Consider the following 18,262-nt stretch of genomic DNA (forward strand, 5'->3'; position numbering starts at 1 on the left):
GTTGGAGGCAGACCATCCTCCACAGGGAGCTGGGCTTGGCTTTTAAGATCAGTAGTATCGCATGAGTGGCATGCCTAGATCTGGAAGGTCAGGATGCTGAGCCTAACCTCTAAGGAGAGGCCCAGGTTAAGCCTCCCACTGAGGGTTTATCTGGAGAATATGGAGTTTCCCTGGCTTTCCTCCTCTTCTCCTTCTTTCTGATCCATTTTCATTTCTTTTGTTTCTGAGAGCTCTGGTCTCAGGAAGGGATGTGCAAAACCTGAACTTTGCTTCCGGTCACAGGGCTTACTGTTTGAATCTCGGCTCAGGGTTGCCGTTACTGTAGGATCACAGAAACGTCCTTACTCCTGGTCCCCAAGAAGTGAGCTGCAAGGCCCCATTAGCCTTACCCTAACAGGAGACCATGCTTTCCTTTTGGTTTTGATGAGGTGAGTAGTGCCAGCCATTCTAACTAGCCTCCCTTTCCTACTGGAGCATCTTGGCACTTCTTACCTCGTAGGACCAGTGCTTGCTGTGGATAGCAGTCAGACAGTGTATAAACACATGCCTCAAGTATGCGAGCGATGTGGTGGCTAATGCCTCTTTCATCCCCTACTTGACTTGTATATATGAAGATTTCATCAAATGATATTCATACCAAGGGTAGGTAGATATTCTGTCAATGTATTGTAGTCAGGAAATCGCAAACTTGGCCCTTTGAAGGCTCATCAGAATTCATTTCCACTGCATTGGAGTGACTGCTGTGACCAGCCATGTGTGTGCCTTCTATATAACCTCCTTCAGCTCCAGCACTTTGCCAGGTACTATACAGGGAGCATCGTCTCTTCCCTGCCATTCCTTACCGTGCAGTTGGGGAGGCAGCCTGAACATGAGAAGAGAAGACAGTATAATTATGTCTTCAGTTCTATGGTACACACTACAGCACCGAAGAACTAAAGAGAATAGGAAGATCAGAAGGGCTCAAGAGTCAGAACAGACTGTATAAGGACTCTGTCTCTGTCTCTCTCTCTCTCTCTCTCTCTCTCTCTCTCTCTCTCTCTCTCTCTCTCTCTCCCCTTCTCTCCTTCCCCCCACTCTGTGTGTGTGTGCACATGTGTGCATGCAGAAAGTGTGTTTGGTGTATTGTATAATGTGTGGACAGGTAGAGATGAGTGTGCATGGCACAAGAGAGTAACTGAGGGAGTGTGGCTGAAGCAGCAGCTAGAGGAAGGACGGCAGGAAAAGTTGAGTTTTGGTCCAAGAGGCTGAGCCAATGAGATGAGATTTGTTCTCTCAGATACAGGAAGCAGTGAAGCCAGGAGACACCTAGCCTTCTATTTAGGTGTATTTCTACTTTAAGCAGGAGCTTGCTATATATTTGATCCCAGCAGTATCCTTCTGTCTGTGGCCCTGGGAACTCGAAGGTTTCTGGTCCTGAATTTCAGATTACTGAAGCTTACTTACTCTCTGTTTTATCTCCACCACCAGATTGCCACAGCAGTGAAGTTCCTACAGAATTCTCGGGTCCGGCAGAGTCCACTTGCGACCAGGAGAGCATTTCTTAAGAAGAAAGGTACAGGTTTCCTTGGCAGTGTAGAGCGGCCTGTAGAAAGGGGCTGGGGCTGGGGCTGGGGCTGGGGCTGGGGTAGGAGGAAATCACAGCCAGAGAGAGATGCTGACTACATCAAGGATTGCTCACAGCTGTCCACGTGTGCAGGTGGGAGGTAGGGTGAGGTGACCACCCCTCAGTGGAATGCACATTTCTTCACTCACAGTGGAGCAGAGAGATTACAGGTTTTGAACAATTAAACATCAGATATGAGGCCAAGAGCATCATGGTCAGCCAGCACTCAGTAGCAGAGCTACCGTTTGAATCACACAGAGGACTCCTACTTTCTGGTCAGTCTGTTTGGTGACCCTGACTATAAAGTGATCTGCATGGCTAGGAGAGGCCAGCTGCTTCAGTAAAGATCCACAAAGAAGCAAAGGCAAGAGGAATGCAGTGATTCAGCATGGTTGGTCAGAGGCTATCTGAGTTCAGATCAGTGGTAAATTCTGTAAGCCGGGGTAAAGCGGACTCTGACGAGTTCTGGGCTGTAGAAGCAGATAGAACATATTCTAGTTCTGTTGGAATTTAGGATATTTTTTTTGTTTTTTTGTTTTTTGTTTTTGTAAAACAAAATCAACTGTCCAACTGAAAAAAGAAGGTGGACTTTTCATTCTTAGGATAGACATTTGCGCCGGGCGGTGGTGGTGCGCGCCTTTAATCCCAGCACTTGGGAGGCAGAGGCAGGCGGATTTTTGAGTTCGAGGCCAGCCTGGTCTACAGAGTGAGTTCCAGGACAGCCAGGACTACACAGAGAAACCCTGTCTCGAAAACAAAAACAAAAACAAAAACAAACAAACAAACAAACAAAAAGGATAGACATCTGCTTTTCTAGAGATCTAGGAAGCTACTTACAGGGCTTTGTGTAACACTGGGGACAGGGTGGCATTCTTCACTCCTAAACTATTTTTTCTTCGGAAGCTAGAATATTGGCCTAAAAATTGTAGCGGTTTTGTAAATTTTTACTGAAATGGAGACAGTGGGATGCTTTCCTGGCACTTTCGGAGCACCCTGTGGTGTCCCACTGAAGCGCTGCTCCGGGGCCATGCTCTTAGGCCCACACATTTCAGTCACAGCAGCTGCTTAGCAGCAGACCCAAGGCAGGGTCCCCATGAAGGAACTGCATGCATGCTGGCTGCATGGTGCTCGCCCCATCATTATGAGGTTATTAAAATTTGGAGTGTGTTGGCTGGCCTCTCTACTCTGCAAGCATCATGCCATAAAGGAGATTTTCCTTGAAATATGTGTACCTATAGGGAGTAATTAATCATGAAGGCTTGGGGAGTTCAGCTCTCTCATCAAAGCACTGAAGCAGGGGAAAGCTGAGCCTAAAAGCTGAGCTGATTACCCGGGGTAACCTGAGACAAAATCTATGGTTGCTGAGAGATCCTTAGCCCAGTACATTGTGCAGTGTTATAACTGTCTGAACTTCTCCTCCACCGACAATGACCAGTTAGTCCTCATTTTCTCTCAAACGCAGCTGGGTTAGAATTTCATTTGCAGAAGGTATTTAGAGCAATTTAGAGACAATTGTCTCTGGTGTTTGCTCGGCACTTCCCCACCGCAGGCTTTGCTGAGCAGTTTTAGTATCAGGAGCTCCATCTAATCTGTTTAATTTTAATAAATCCCTGACTGGGAGAGGGAGACGGAGAGAAAGAGAGAGTGAGAGGAGAAACTCTGGACCAAATAATACTTCTTTTGAGTCACTTGGCTTATAACTGCTCTAGAGGGGACTGACTTTTGCAGTTATTATTTGTTGCTCTTTGAAAGAAAGAAGGAAAGAAAGAAGGAAAGAAACCCAGTTGATGGATTAATCAGTTTACCCAGGAGTGAGCATTCACTCTGTGTCTTGCCCTGATCTCTCTCTCCACTGGGAATCTGCTGAGAGAAGAGACAAAACCCTGTCCTCACAGAACTTGTGCTCTAACAGGGCGGGGCAGGACAGGAACTAGTGGAAAAGGGAAGTCATGGTGTGTCAGGTGACAAGTGCCTAGAGAAGAAACAAAGCAGGGGCTGGCCATGCACAGGACGGGTGGAGGGGAGGCTTCGATGATAAAGGCTGGCCTGAGCTGCCGGATGCCCCTGAGTGCCATGTGTGCACACAGAGGTGTGAAAGCCTGCACACTTGTGGGTGCAGTGCACTCCTCACTCACGGGCTCTTCAGGATTGTGGGTGTTGGGAACCCAGGAGGCTCCCTAGCTCTTGTTGCTCTACAGAGAACCACTGTACTTACGCCTGGAATCACTCTGCTAATCACCCGTCCCTATTATCCTCTAAAATGCTCCTTCAGCCGGTGATTATCCGTTTCCGAGGTGAGTCCCAGTAGTGTAAGCTCTGGCAGGACCTTTCTGGGCAAAGAATTCCAAGTTTTGATCGGTGTCTGGAGAAAGAAAAGCCCCTTCGCGGATTTAAAGTTCACTTTTTAAATTCCCATTATTCCTTGGGTCTGGCTTATACAGTCAGTATGCTCGACACTGTCTGTGATGAGGATGAGCGAGGGACGCTACCCTGTCCCTCACATAGCTGTAGAAGGGGAGGGTACTGCAACAAAACCCTATGCAAAAACTATGAGGTCTTCTCCTGGCAGGGCCACAGCAATGGGATCTTGGGGCGCTGGCTGGGGAGAGCCCCCAGCTTCCGTAGCCTTGGCTTTTTCTAGCAGTGCCACTTTGGGGGATTACAGTGGAGCACAGACTTGAGTTTTAATCTGACTGACTTTCTTTTCTCTTTCTTTCTCTCTCTCTCTCTCTCTCTCTCTCTCTCTCTCTCTCTCTCTCTCTCTCTTTCTTTCTTTCAATAAACATCTCTTTCCTGAAAAAGCAAATCCAATTTTGTTTTTCTTTTAATATTATTTAATATTTAATATAGAAACTGAGGTCCCTGTAGTGCATGTCAGTTCAGTGGGAAATGAAGGCTACTTTAGGCGCATCAGCTCAGTTTGTGTTCCTGTGAAACCACAGCCCCAAGCAGGGGCTGCGTCGTGTGCCTTTGTGACCGACAGGTTACCATGTTGAGCTCTCTGAATGGTGAGGAGTGGGCTGAGATGGGAGAGTGTTGGTCTGCAAGGGCCTGTCTTCTTTGGTTTGTTGTTGTCTATTTTGTGATCTCTTTTAAAGTCAGAATATGGAGTCATTAATGAGAAACATGAAGTTATTAGAATCATTTATCATCCTCTTTGAAGTTTGTATTGCCATTTTATGTAATTTACAGCAATTCTCCCTATTACCAGATTTTTTTTTCTTTTTTTGGATGACAGAGAAAAGCAGCTGTTCACCTTCAGAATATTATAATGTTTTGTATTGTGTCCAGCTTCTTGATTGTGCAGATGACACCTCCCAGTGGGTTCAGCCACACGTGTCAGCAGCTGAACTATATGGGGTGAAACCCTCATGAAGCTGCTCTGTTTAGACACTCCTCTTGTCAGGCAGGCAGCGGGCCTCCCAGGAGGCCAAAGTAGCTTAGACACAGCAGCAGCAGTCCAGAGAGTTATAGGATTGGAGTTATCCATGGGCTGCTGTTGATTTGATACCACAAAATATAGGATAAGACGAAAGCCACTTCCCAACATTCTGCAGGCTGACTACTACTGATTGGACAAATGAGATATCTGTGTCTGAGAGGCCAAAGGAAGACGAGGTGGACGAGGGGACAGAGTTGTCAGTTGACTGCTCTGGTGTTGGCTTTTAACCAGTATAAGCTTTTCTTCATAACCCTTCGGAGTTGGAAGTGTGGTGCTTTTCTCAGGTGTGAAGGCAAAGGGCTCTTTCCTCCATCTGGTACTCTCTCTTAAAAGGCAGAATGGAGCACATCCTTCTGTTCCTGGCACTGGAGCCCCGACCTCCTTGTGGACATGAACTTGGGGAAGAAAGCATCCTGGTGGGTCAGCCTTGGTGGTGTGGGTCAGCCTTGGTGGTGTGGGTCAGCCTTGGTGGTTTGGGTCAGCCTTGGTGGTGTGGGTCAGCCTTGGTGGTGGGGTAAGGGTGAAGGGCTTCTCTCTCTGGATTCCTTTAAGGAAGAGTAAATTCTTGCACAGATTTCAATTTAACTCTCTTTTATGACTTTTCTTTTTTATCATTTACGTCCATTTCATGAGGTAGTTTGCATGTCCTTGAATGGAATCTCGTTACCGTGAAAGCTTTTTTAGCATTGATTTCATAACAGTCTTAATTTAATAGCTCCGTCATTACTGAGAAGCTCTGGGAGAGGGCCTGGCTTTCCAGGTCACTGACCTTTTAATTACAAACCTTGTTCTGATGGCCAGGTTATCGACTGGACAGCTCCCAGCTTGTGCCCCAGGATGAAAACGAAAATAACTGTTTCCTCCCCCATCTCCAGGAAAAAAAGTAACCTCTTGTGTTTCTAAAATTAATTTTCTCCTTCAGCTTTACTTTATAATTAATTCTTTAATGTGTCTTAGTGAAACTAGAAGTCTTTTTATGGAGCTTTTGTCCTGGAGCTGGGGTCCAGCAGATAGCTTAGGGGCAGGGGGTGGACATATTGCCAGCACCACCCCCTGCTTGACTGCGCTGAGCTAGAAGGAGTAGTGTTGCCCTGCAAGGGGCTGTCTGGCCCTTCAGAACCTTTGTTCATGAGACATGCATTATGGCATCAAGACTTAGATTCATTCTGGTGTTTGCTGGAGTAGTTGAACCAGGTACATCACAGACATTTTTAAAGCTGTTCCTACTGAGACACACCCTGCCTGCCTGCCTGCCTCCCTCTCTCCCTTCCTCCCTCCCTCCCTCCCTCCTTCCCTCCCTCCTTTCTTCCCTTCCTTCCTCCCTCCCTCTCTCCTTCCTTCCCTCCCTCCCTCCTTCCCTCCCTCCTTTCTTCCCTTCCTTCCTCCTTCCCTCTCTCCTTCCTTCCCTCCCTCCCTCCTTCCCTCCTTCCCTCCCTCCCTCCCTCCCTCCCTCCCTCCCTCTCTCCCTCCCTCCCTCCCTCCTTCCCTCCTTCCCTTCTTCCCTCCCTCCCTTCTTCCCTTCTTCCCTTCCTCCCTTCTTCCCTCCCTCCCTTCCTCCCTTCCTTTGTTTCTTCCTCATTTGTTTTGTGCTGGGGATCAGACAGAGGGTCTTAGGCATCCTAGGCAAGTGCTTTGCTCTTGAGCCCTGTTTGCAAGCCCAGGTGAGTGTTTAGTCTCACCTTACGGAGGACTAAGTACCCCCGACTGATGAGCTGTGCTGTACAGACTTTGTGTGAACAAGATGGTCTAGGTTTTCTGTCACAGGCTCTAATGGAGACACTAGGACTGCACAGTGGAATAGCAATCCCAGTTTGCCCTGTTGCTCTGGTGGACACTGAATTTCCTGTACTGATAGCCTGAACAAACAGTAAAAGTTCTCCTTGGAGTGTGAGGCAGTGAGAAAGACAAAGACTGGGCATCTTAGGAGCCAGAGGAAGATGGCAAAGTGAGAAGTGGCCCTCACCATTGGCCTAATCAGCTGCAGGGGGTGGCACCTTCCTCTCACTTCCTGCTTTTTTTTTTTTTACCCTGGGCCCTACTCTGAGTGGGGGTGTCCCTGCAGGTGAGTGAGGCTCCGGCCAGAGCAGACAGGGCTGTGTGGCACCGAGTGCCTGTTCCTGAGGATGATTGAGCGTCTCCATCCATCTGTTGTGCACTGACTATCTTCCCTCCCTGCCAGTCTTGCATCTGCATATCTGTCACCTGCTGTTCTGGACCAGCCTATTCATCATGCTGACTGGTTTCTCCCCATCAATTTTCCTGCTCCCCCTTGTTATCCAAACTTGTCTTAAACTCCACAGATTTTTCTCAGTATGCAGGAGAGACCTATAGCAGCTGAAGCAGCTTTGGCTCTGGGAACAGACATGCTGTGGTGTCCCATTTTGAGGGGGCCACTGGCATTTGCTGTCCCATAAGCAGAGCTGTGTAATTTCCTATACAGAGGTGCTGTGTGTGGGGCTCTTGAGGATTTGACCAAATCCTCCCCTGAAAGGAAGGAGGGTTCTTTTGTAAACTCCGATCCATCCCAGGACTGCAAAGACAGAGTCACAGTACCAACTGCCACATACCAACTGTATGTGACACAGTACCAACTGTGTCACTAAAACTTAAGTTTTCAGAGACTGCCAAGATGGCTCTTAGTAAAGGAGCTTGCTATGTAGGCCTGGCGACTTAGAACCTTCTTAACAGTAGGAGGAGAGAACTGACTCCACAGAGCTGTCCTTGGCTCTGCCCCTTCCCTCCCTGGAGGATGCTGGAGTCTCTGATGTCCAGAAGTGACCTATCTGAAAGCACGTGCTTCAGCACCCTGCACTCTGACAGACATGTGGGCTCTGCCTTCACTGGGCTGTACACCTTGGTGTAAGCAGCAGGCAGACTCGATTCCCTCTTTCCCTTGGCTGCATAGTATTACACTGTGCATGGGTCATACTTTTAGAAACACAGTCACAAGCTTGTATTTTGTTCTTTTATTCCGTCTTTTGCTGGTTCAAACAATGCCCTAGTGAAGACTGTCACTCATAGGTTGTTGGCTGCCTGTCAGTTTGTGAACATGCTAAAAATGAGAGAATCTCATATGAGATAAGTAGGCTAATGCATTTTTCTTTCTTAAAATTTCTAAGTTTAATAGGAAATGAGACAATGATTTTCTTTTTTGTTTGATTTTGTTTCAAGACAAGGTTTCTCTGTGTAGTCTTGGCTGTCCTGGAGCTTGCTTAGTAGACCAGGCTGTCCTCAAACTCATGGAGATCTGCCTGCTTCTGCCTCCTGAGTGCTGGAAATAAAGGCATGCGCTACCACTTCCTGGCTAACAAAATGATTTTCTAATACAGAAACATAAACATAAAACCTTACATAGAAATTATTACTGTTTTGTAACACTGTGTAGCTCAGCTTGGCTAGAATTCTCTTTATAACCCAGGTTAGCCCAATGTTTATGATTCTCTTACCTTTACCAGATGCTGGGATTACAGGTATGAGTCACTCTATCTGTCTTAAAGAGGTTATTATTTAAGAAGAAAAAAAAGTACAATAAATTGCTCTTACTGTTCCACATGAATTTGGACCTGAGGAACATTTTGGTCTTTGGTTACCTAAGTAATATCTTTTTACTAAAGTCTCTTGTCATGCCCTACTTCTTGAATGAATAGGCTGATGGTTTTAATTAACTGACTAATTAATCGGTTTATTTATTTGAGGTTGGGTTTATGTTGCCCAGGCTGGTCTTGAACTCCTGAGTGCAAGTCATCCTCCTGTCAGCCTCCAGAGTAGCTGAGCTACAAGTGTGTGCTCTCGTGTCTGCCTCAAGCTTACCTCAGTTCACAATAAACGTCTAGAGAAACTTCAGAAACTGGAAGGATGGGATCTGTTTTCAAGTGAAGTTTGTAGACTTACTTTCTTTGGTTGTGACTGGATGTTTCATGGGCCAGTGGCCACTGGGCTGCTCAGCCTTGGATTGGTACCTACTGTTTGCAGAGTGTTATTATGCACCTGCCAGTTTAGTAGACACTGGGTAGGAGAAGGGGCTGGAAGTCAGCAGGCAGGCAGTGTAAGGCTGAGTGTAAGGCTCACTCAGCGGTGCTCAAGGACAGTCATCTCGTCTGTTCTCATGAGCACCTTCAGTACCTAGCCAGTCCTCAGTCTGAAGACGGATGCATGGCTAAGGAAGCAGGTGGCTACAATTAGGAGATACCAGGATGCTCACTCTACTTCCGGTCCCCCTTTTAAAGAGTTAAAAAGTTTAGTTATTTCAGTCTATTGATGCAGTTTCAGAATTGTTAGCTGTCAGGCCTCTGACTAGAGTGCATGTAGCTGTGTCCTTCTGTCTCCAGGCTTCTGTGTGGTCAGAACTCTCCCCCAGTCAGCAGGCTCATCACAGCTGGAGTTTGACCTTAGGTTGGAGGGAGGCCTGGGACTTAGATGAAAGAGGAATGGGCAGGACATCGTTCATGATGGCAAGCTCTTTTAAAGGGATGGACTAGTAGCAAGATTGACCCGTATGGACTTCAGGCAAGAAAAGGACTGAGGTGCATGGCATAGGCGGCCAGGGCGGGGCCCCGCAAGGCTCACCGCTGTAAATATGGATGACTGCAGTTCTTGGGCAGGTGGGGCACTGTGACACTGTTGAGGAAGTTAGCTCTGTGCTTAAATTAAGGTTGCCTGGCAGCTCCAAAAGGCTGCTAAGAGCATTGTGCGGCAGCTGTGTAAGGTCTGGGCTGGGCTTTTGGCAGCAGAAGTGGAGACAAAAATGGCAGCTTTTTGTTTTGAGATAGGGTCTTGCTGTGTGTCCAGGGCTGGTCTTGAACTCCTGGTGTTCCTGCCTCAGCCTTCTAGTGCTGGGATTAGGAGTATGCACTACAACCTCTGTTTAGAATTAATTAATTAATTAATTAATTAATTTTAAAAAGATTTATTTATTATTTTATGTATACAAGTACACTGTAGCTGTCTTCAGACACACCATTACAGGTTGTGAGCCACCATGTGGTTGCTGGGAATTGAATGCAGGACCTCTGGAAGAATAGTCTTTCAGATGGCTCTTAACCACTGAGCCATCTCTCCAGGCCCTAGAATTTATTTTTAAATGAAATTATACAGTATATATGGTTTTCCCACTCAGAGTAATCCTTTTGAGATTTATCTATACACTATGCATCTGCAGTTGTTGGGCTGTGTTTGCTTACCTGCTCACTCACTGGACATTAGGGTTGCTTCTGGTTTGGGGACATTAAAACTAAATCTGATATAAGCATCCACCAGTAAGACTTGGAGGTGTGTGTGTGATTCCTTTTTGGGTAATTAGCCAGGGGTAGAATGGCTGGATCATGTGGTTAGAATATACCTAACTCTATGATTGTATTATGAGAGGGAGATGCTTGTGTATGTGTATTCGTGTCTGTGAATGCAAGTATAAGCATGTTATGATATACATGTTGAGGTCACAGGACAACCCTGGCTCTTGCGAGAGGGTCTAGTGAGAGGAAGGAGAGGAGACATGGCATGTGACTCTGCATGTTAGCATCAGAGGATAACTCTCTGGAGTCAGTTCTCCCATCTGGTAGGCCCTGGGGATTGAACTCAGGTCATGTCAGCCTTAGCAGCAAGGACCTTTTCCTGTTGAGTCATCTCTTGGGCCCCCTGAGTTCTCTTTTTAAGAAACTTCCCAATTGTTGTTTGAAGGTGGTTCTGTCATTTCCATTCTCACTAGTTGTGTATCAGCATTGTGTACACAGAGGTCTGGAAGATGCAGGTATAAATTATCCACTAGCAGAACCACATGGAGGCAGCCTAAGGACTGAGCAGTAGGTCATGTTTGGAAATGTAAGCTTTGGAGACCATGGTTGCAGTAGTTTTCAACCTTTGCATCGAGATGCCTTTGGGGCTAGCTTATTGGACATTCTGCATACCAGATACTTAAATTACGATTCATAACAGTGGCAGAATTACACTTATGAAGTAGCAATGAAAAATAATTTATAGTTGAGGGTCACTGTATTAAAAGTCCCAGCATTAGAAAAGTAGAAAACTGCTGCCATAGTGCATAGCCTGCCTGGGTTCACATGCAGCCTCCCTGGCTATATTGCATCTCATGAAATACCCACTGTGCTTCAGTTTCTGTGTCTGTAAAATGAGGTTAATGACAGTATCTGCACAGAAGATTCTTGCTAGAATTAAGTGAAAAATAAAACAACTGCCTACTATGAAATGAAGGCTTAGCCAATGGCAACAGTGATCAATAGTGTATATCCTTTAGAAAATGTATTCCTTCTTTTCATGGAGTGCTTTTCTCCTTTAAAGATAGCATGCACAGTAATGAGTTTCATGGTAACCTTTTCACGCACATGTGCCAACATGCTTTGTTCTCAGGCAGCCCCCTTCCCAATGCCCTCAGAAGATGTGTTCTCAAAGGGCTGGTAGGAGCCCTCCCATCCTCCCTCCCTCCCTCCCCCGCCACAGCTTTGCTCTCTGTGGTTCGGTCATTCTCAGTCCATCTTAGTCTGAAAATATTAAAAGAGAAATTTCCAGAAATAACGATTGATAAATTTTAAAATCCATAGCATCAGGGTATGGAACCTTGAGTTGTTCTATTCTCACTGGGATGTGAGTCACCACTATCCATTGGTTCCACTCTGTGTATCCTACCATCTGTCAGCCACCTAGTGGTTGTCTTAGTTACCAGTGTCACATTGCTTGTGCCCAGCTGATCCTCTCAGAACACATCTGGTGCACCATCATCAGGCCTGCACCCTTCAGAACACTTGTTCTGTTGGCATCACAGGACGGTAAGCATAGTACAGTAAGATATCTACCTGGGGAGGGGAGGTAAGCAGAGACCGTGGTTACACACATGTGAGTGAGCACAGTACAGTAAGGTACCTGGGGAGGGGAGGTAAGAGGAGACCGCGGTTACATACATTTTATTGCTGTATATTGTCATAATTGTTCTACTTTATTGCTAGCTATTAATCTCTTACTATGCCTGCTTTATAAATTAAACTTGAATATATGTGTATATACATATGTATATATCATATGTATAACAATGTATACACACACACACACCTATGTATATATACAGCAGCATACACAGGCCAGATTCCTCACAGACAAGACTATGTTGAGCTCATTGTAATAGTGTTAAAATGATGAACTTGATGGCAGTGTAATAAATACTTCATGCACTAGGTACTCCTAGGACTTTTATACAGGTGGGTAGAATTCACAATTATTGAAAGATTTGGGGAATGTGGCTCAGTGGTAGAGTCTTTGCCTATCATGCACAAAACTGCAGGTTTGGCCTGTGGCTCATACCTGTGACTCCAGCACTGGGGAATTGGGAGGCCGGAGGATCAGAAGAAGATCCAGATCCTTAGTGACATTGTGAATTTGAGGTCAGCCAAGGCTATGTGAGACCTTGTCTTTTTTTTTTTTTTTTTTTTTTTTGTGATAGGGGTTCTCTATATAGCCCTGGCTGTCCTGGAACTCTTTCTGTAAACCAGATTGGCCTTAAACTTAGGAATCCATGTGTTTCTGCCTCCACAGCTCTGGGATTAGAGGTGTGCACTACCACATCCAACTAGACCTTTTTTTTTTTTTTTTTTTTTTTTCTGGGAAGGGTGTGTTAGGTAGCATAGTGAGTAAGAACATTTGCTCTGCAGACAGGAGGAAGGAAGGATCTGCGTTCACATCTCTAAGAGCCACATAAAGACCTTGGCATGACTACAGGGCATGTAACCTCAACACTAGGAGGTGGAAACAGGAGGATCCTGAGAGCGTCCTGGCTCAGCCAACCAGGCCAAAACAGTGAGAGACCCTGTCTGAGGCCATAAGTAGAGGGAACACAGTCCTGCTCTGGCCTTCTCAGGTGTGTGCATAGGCAACTGCATATTCCCATGTATGTACCATACATATATCACACATAATTATGTAACACATACACACAAAGAAAGAAAACAAACAAACAAACAAACAAACAAACAAAGTAAGCGGAAGCAGCTGACTTAAGCTAGGTCTTCAGGAGCAAGGTATGTCCAGAACATTGAAGAATTAACCTACCAGAGACATTGTTACTGCTGTCTGTCTGGATCAGGCAGTGAGTCAGAAAGCTGCCTCTGGAGCTGTTGATTGTGTGCACACACTGTCAGTCTGTAACCTGGGGACCAGGAAGTGCGGATCCCACCTCAAAGGTGTTTTTTTGACACCTATAAAGCAGTCAGAGAAACCTTGGAATGTGAGCTTAGCTTCCACTATGAGCCAAGCATTGGTGGAGCATGCCTTTAATCCCAGCACTTGGGAGGCAGAGGCAGATGGATCTCTGAATTTGAGGCCAGCCTGGTCTACAAAGCTAGTTCCAGGACAGCCATGGCCACACAGAGCACAGAGGAACCCTGTTTTGAAAAACAAAAAGAAAAACAACAAAAAAGTGATCCTCGTGAGGCTGGCACTGCAGTAGGAAACTCAGTGGCATTTTACTTTGTGTTTGAGACAGAGACTCACTGTATCATCCACACTGGGCTTGAACTGACATGTAGTCCAGGCTGGCCTGGAGCTGGGGGTCCTCTTGCCTCAGCCTCCCAGCTGGTGTGATTAGGGGAGAGCTGTTATGTCCATCTTGGTGCTTCTAATGACTTCCTTACCCATCTGCTGATGTTTATAGCAATCAAAAGCAGCAAGGAGGGCTTGGGGAGATGGACCAGTGGATCAGGTGCTTGCAGTGCAGATCCCTGTCCACTGTGGCTAGGTGTGGAGGTGCTTATCTCTAACCCCAGCTGGGGTAGGGAGCAGACAGATCCCAGGGGCTCACTGGCAAGGCAGTCTAGCTGAAATGGTGTGTCTAAGGTTCAGTGCGAGGCCTGTCTCAAAAAATTAAAAAAAAAGAAAAAGGAGAAACAACAAAGAAATGGATATTAACTTCTGGCCTCGCTGTGTGCCCACATACCTGTATGCAAATGCCCACACATCCGTACACAGATGCATACACACCCCCGTATACAGATGCACACATCCCCATATACAGATGCACACACACACACACACACACCGTATACAGATGCACACACATCCATGTACAGATGCACACACACACACCCATGTACAGATGCACACACACACCTTATACAGATGCATACACACATCCATGTACAGATGCACACACACACACCCATATACAGATGCACACACACACACCCATATACAGATGCACACACACACCCATGTACAGATGCACACACACAACGTATACAGATGCGCAGCAGTGAAGGGGAGGCAGCAGCAAGGACAGATCACTGATGTCTGCCTCGGTTGTACTTCCCAAAGCACCTGTGGGTGTGTCACTGAGGGAGCCCATTCTCATGCTCACCCTTATGTTTGTACAGCTGCCTGAGGAGTCTGGACAACATGGCTTCAAGTGTTCCAGTGTCTGAGATAAAGACACAGCAGGAGAAGCCAGGCTCTGAGTTGTATCAGGGAAATCCATGTGAAGAAAAAAGACTCACACATAGGAAAGGCCTTCCTCGGATAGCACAAGCATGTACCCACAGCCCTTGCTCTGGGAAGCCTTAGCTTGGGATTTTGAAGTCATTTAGGTACACAGCCTCGGAGACAAAGGGGGCCCAGTGTTTTCAGCACAGAGCCAGTGGCATGCATGTGTGAGGGAAGGAGAGCTTTTTAGTCAGAGGAGCTGGGCCTTCAATAATGAATGAAAAGTGTAGGATGAATCTCCAGCCTGTTGAAGGGGTACAGATTGATGTCACTAGATTTTGGAGATGATTTTAAGAAAGCTTGTCACGGCCGGCCGGTGGTGGCGCACGCCTTTAATCCCAGCACTTGGGAGGCGGAGGCAGGAGGATTTCTGAGTTCGAGGCCAGCCTGGTCTACAGAGTGAGTTCCAGGACAGCCAGGACTACACAGAGAAACCCTGTTTCGAAAAACCAAAAAAAAAAAGAAAGCTTGTCACACTTATCTGGCATCTCTCACAGAAGGGAGTCCTAAGACAGTGGAGACAAGCCCCACAGTGGGTGGGTTTGGCTGGGCTGTTGCAGGGCATGGAAGGCAAGGCTTTCTAAACCTAAGGTGTATACCTAAGGCAGTGTCTGTTGAAAAGCGCATTGACTGGGTAGTATTTCCCAGCCACTGTTGGAATCAACATAGGCTGAACCTATGCCTTGTGTAAAAAGTAAGTGTGTTTGCTGAGTTTTTTTAGCATCTATGTTTGTGGAAACATAAGACCTTGATTTTGAATTTTTTTTAAAAAAAATTTTTTAATACTAGCTTGCTAGGTTCTTTTATTTACCAGATTTACAGTTGTCCTTTTTTATTTATTGCTGCTGCTATTTGTAGCACTGGGGAGACCCTGGGCCTTGTACACACTAAGTCCATGCTCTACCACTGAGCCATATCCAGCCCTTTAAATTTTATTTTGTCACTATATTGCCTGGACTGGTTCCAGACTCAGTAGGTAGCTAAGTCGGCCTTGAACTTGTGATCCTCTTGCATCAGCATCAAGTGGCTGGGATTGCAGGCTGTGTGGTAGCACTTCCTTATTTCCTTTACATCTCTGAGGTAAAAGCAACTAAGTATGTGTTCTACATGAGAAGGGACAGGCCACACACGCTTCTAGGTAGATTGACTGCACATTGGATGCTCTCAACTCTAAGCATCCAAGCTTCAGAGTGCATTTGACTTCAATAACCCTGACAGGAGCCTGTCTTCTCAAAGCTTGCCTCTCGGCAGAGTTGGGAGGGCTCTGTGTCTGCAGTTAGTTATTCTCTTTAGTTCTAAAGCCCTTTTAAAGTAATCTTTCTGTAATTAGATTGTTGAGTAGATTGTCTTTAGTAAGATGGTAGTCTTTAAATTTTGTGCAGTTTTGAGTTTGTTAAATGATTGCAAAGGCTTTCATTCATAAAGTTGAAGTTTATCAGACAACGGTATTTCAGGGAAAGAACCGACCATCTTGACCCTCTATGATAAATTAAATATTGCACCCACATAAATGCAGTCTTTTCAGTGAGCTGCATGTGTGCAGGAATGGGACTCTCTTACTGGTTTTGGCTTCAAGCTGTGGCACTGCTCTTGACTTGACAAGAAAAATCTCTTACCACTTACTGTCAGTGCATGACTGAAGGACAGAGACAAAGTCTTCTCAGCCCATGAGTCACAAGTGGAATTGTGAATTACATTATTCTAATTGCAAATCTGGGGTCTTGGCCGAAAGAACACAGGTTGAGTTTGAAGAAGAGGCAGCTGGGGAGTCGGTTTAACTTGCAGTGATGTGATGTGCACAGAGTGTAATTGGATGAGAACAAATACAGAGCTCCATGATTTTTGATATTTACTTAGGTTTTTTTCTAATCAAAGGCTCCACCTTAGCCAGCCCTGCAAAGAGGAGACTAAATGGTAAAATAGAAATGACAGAACCGTGGCATTCCTTGGCACATCTTTCTGCTTGGTATTCATAATTCCTACTATCTGTCTATCTGTCCTTTTGACTGAGTGGGTGTACCTCACGGGCACTGGGTGAATAGAAAGACACTTCCGGGCTCCTCCACCAGCAATACGAACAAAGAAGCAAACTAATCAAAGTGGTGGCGCTGCTCTGGGCAGGCTGCTGAGGTTGGAGTGTGGCTGCCGGGCAGGGGGCTCAGCGGACTCTGACTCCAGCGCAGAAAAGGAGCTTGAGTGAGACTAGCAGTGCCTGGAAGCACCTTGGCCTGAAGATGGAGTCCGGTGGTGTGATGTCATGTCATCCTCAGCTGAGCCTGCCCAGGCACCAAGCACTCCCAGTCTCCGGTCTTGCTGGATGCTGTCTGAGAACACTGGGGATATGTCAGTGGGGTCATAGAAGCCACTGCCAGTAGGTTAGAATTTATAACCCAGCATAGGCTGGGATGACATGGGTGGTGCCGTAGCCCCAGCTACGTGTTTTCAGGTAGAGCTTAAAAGTGTCTCACATATCACACATTTAGTCCTTTCAATAGCCATTTCCTCAGAAAGCATCTTCATAGCTGGGCATTGGTGGTGCACACCTTTAATCCCAGCCCTTGGGAGGCAGAGGCAGGTGGATTTCTGAGTTTGAGGCCAGCCTGTTTATGGAGCGAGTTCCTACTGGCATGTAGCACTTGCCATACACCCAGTCCTAAGGTGTTCAAGTGCATTGTAAACTTACATGGACTGTCTATCTATCTCCTTGAAGAGTTACACTGTTAAGTACGGGTTCTAGAAAAGCTGTAGAGGTGTGTTTCACTTATACCTTTTCTAGTTCCAATGCTTAGGGTCGTGACGAGGGTGAAATGAATGATTCTGTTGAGTTGTGGAGGGTTTTTCCTGTCTTTTGCTGCTTTCCCTGAAGGCTCTAGCCCAGAGCTCTGTTGTCAGTTTGAGGAGAGGCAGTGAGTCAGTCTTGGACTTGAGAGTGGCTGGCTGGTAAGTAAATGCTGTTGACTCTGTTATTCTATGTGGTTGCTTTTATCAGGACAGTGAAGGGTAAACGGACAATCTCCGTTCCTGTGGAGAGGTCGGTCGGTTACATTACAGTCTTCTAGAGCATCTTGCAGCAAATACACGGGTTATATTAAAAGTTGCAATCATATCATTTTTTATAGTAAATTGCTGACCTTATGCAGTAGAATCAGCTTTATTGAATTTCGCCAAAAATGCGTTTATAATTCTGCCATACACACATGATATTCATGTCCTTGCTGTCCATGTGGAAATGTCCCTTTTTATGATGTTAAACAAATTAAATCCACTTTCTCCTGTGCTGCTGGCTTCGCCTCACCTTTAAGATCCCTCCTCAGGAGTCGAACCTCTCGGAAGCGAGCTCATCTCCATTAGCTCGATGCCATTATGGTGAGCTGCGGTGGGTGCATTAGGAAGCCTTGCCCTGCAGTGCACAGCATGGGGATTGGTTAGGCGGAGGTGGTTGCAGGGCAGTGGATGTGCAGCGTGGCTGCTGCCGAACACTAACAAGGCTTTCCCATAATTGCCCTATTTGTTTTGGGGAAATGGTGGGTATTTGTTTAAAAGGATTTCACGGAGCCAAGAGTACACAGCGCAGCCCGCTCTCAGCTACTCACTTGTGAATGATTCATTGCAAAACTAGCATTGCCAACCAGTTTTCTTTTAATTCTCTGTAGCTTCACTCGGCTGCAGACCACTGTGGTGCTGGGATACAAGCTAATTTTATCTAACAAAACACCCCAGAAAGTTACATTGCAAACATT

General features: G+C 46.1%; 1 protein-coding gene across 2 annotated transcripts in view; it reads left to right on the forward strand.

The window, feature by feature from the left end:
- The window catches only part of Pex14 (peroxisomal biogenesis factor 14), a 136,424-nt gene that overhangs the window by 56,173 nt on the left and 61,989 nt on the right, over positions 1-18,262 (forward strand). For both annotated transcript variants that reach the window (XM_034503447.2, XM_076933740.1), the window contains exon 3: positions 1,468-1,552. In XM_034503447.2, coding sequence (XP_034359338.1) covers positions 1,468-1,552 — 85 coding nt within the window. The remainder of the gene's footprint in view (positions 1-1,467; positions 1,553-18,262) is intronic.

The sequence above is a fragment of the Arvicanthis niloticus genome, chromosome 5, assembly GCF_011762505.2.
Source record: "Arvicanthis niloticus isolate mArvNil1 chromosome 5, mArvNil1.pat.X, whole genome shotgun sequence".
Lineage (NCBI taxonomy): Eukaryota > Metazoa > Chordata > Mammalia > Rodentia > Muridae > Arvicanthis > Arvicanthis niloticus.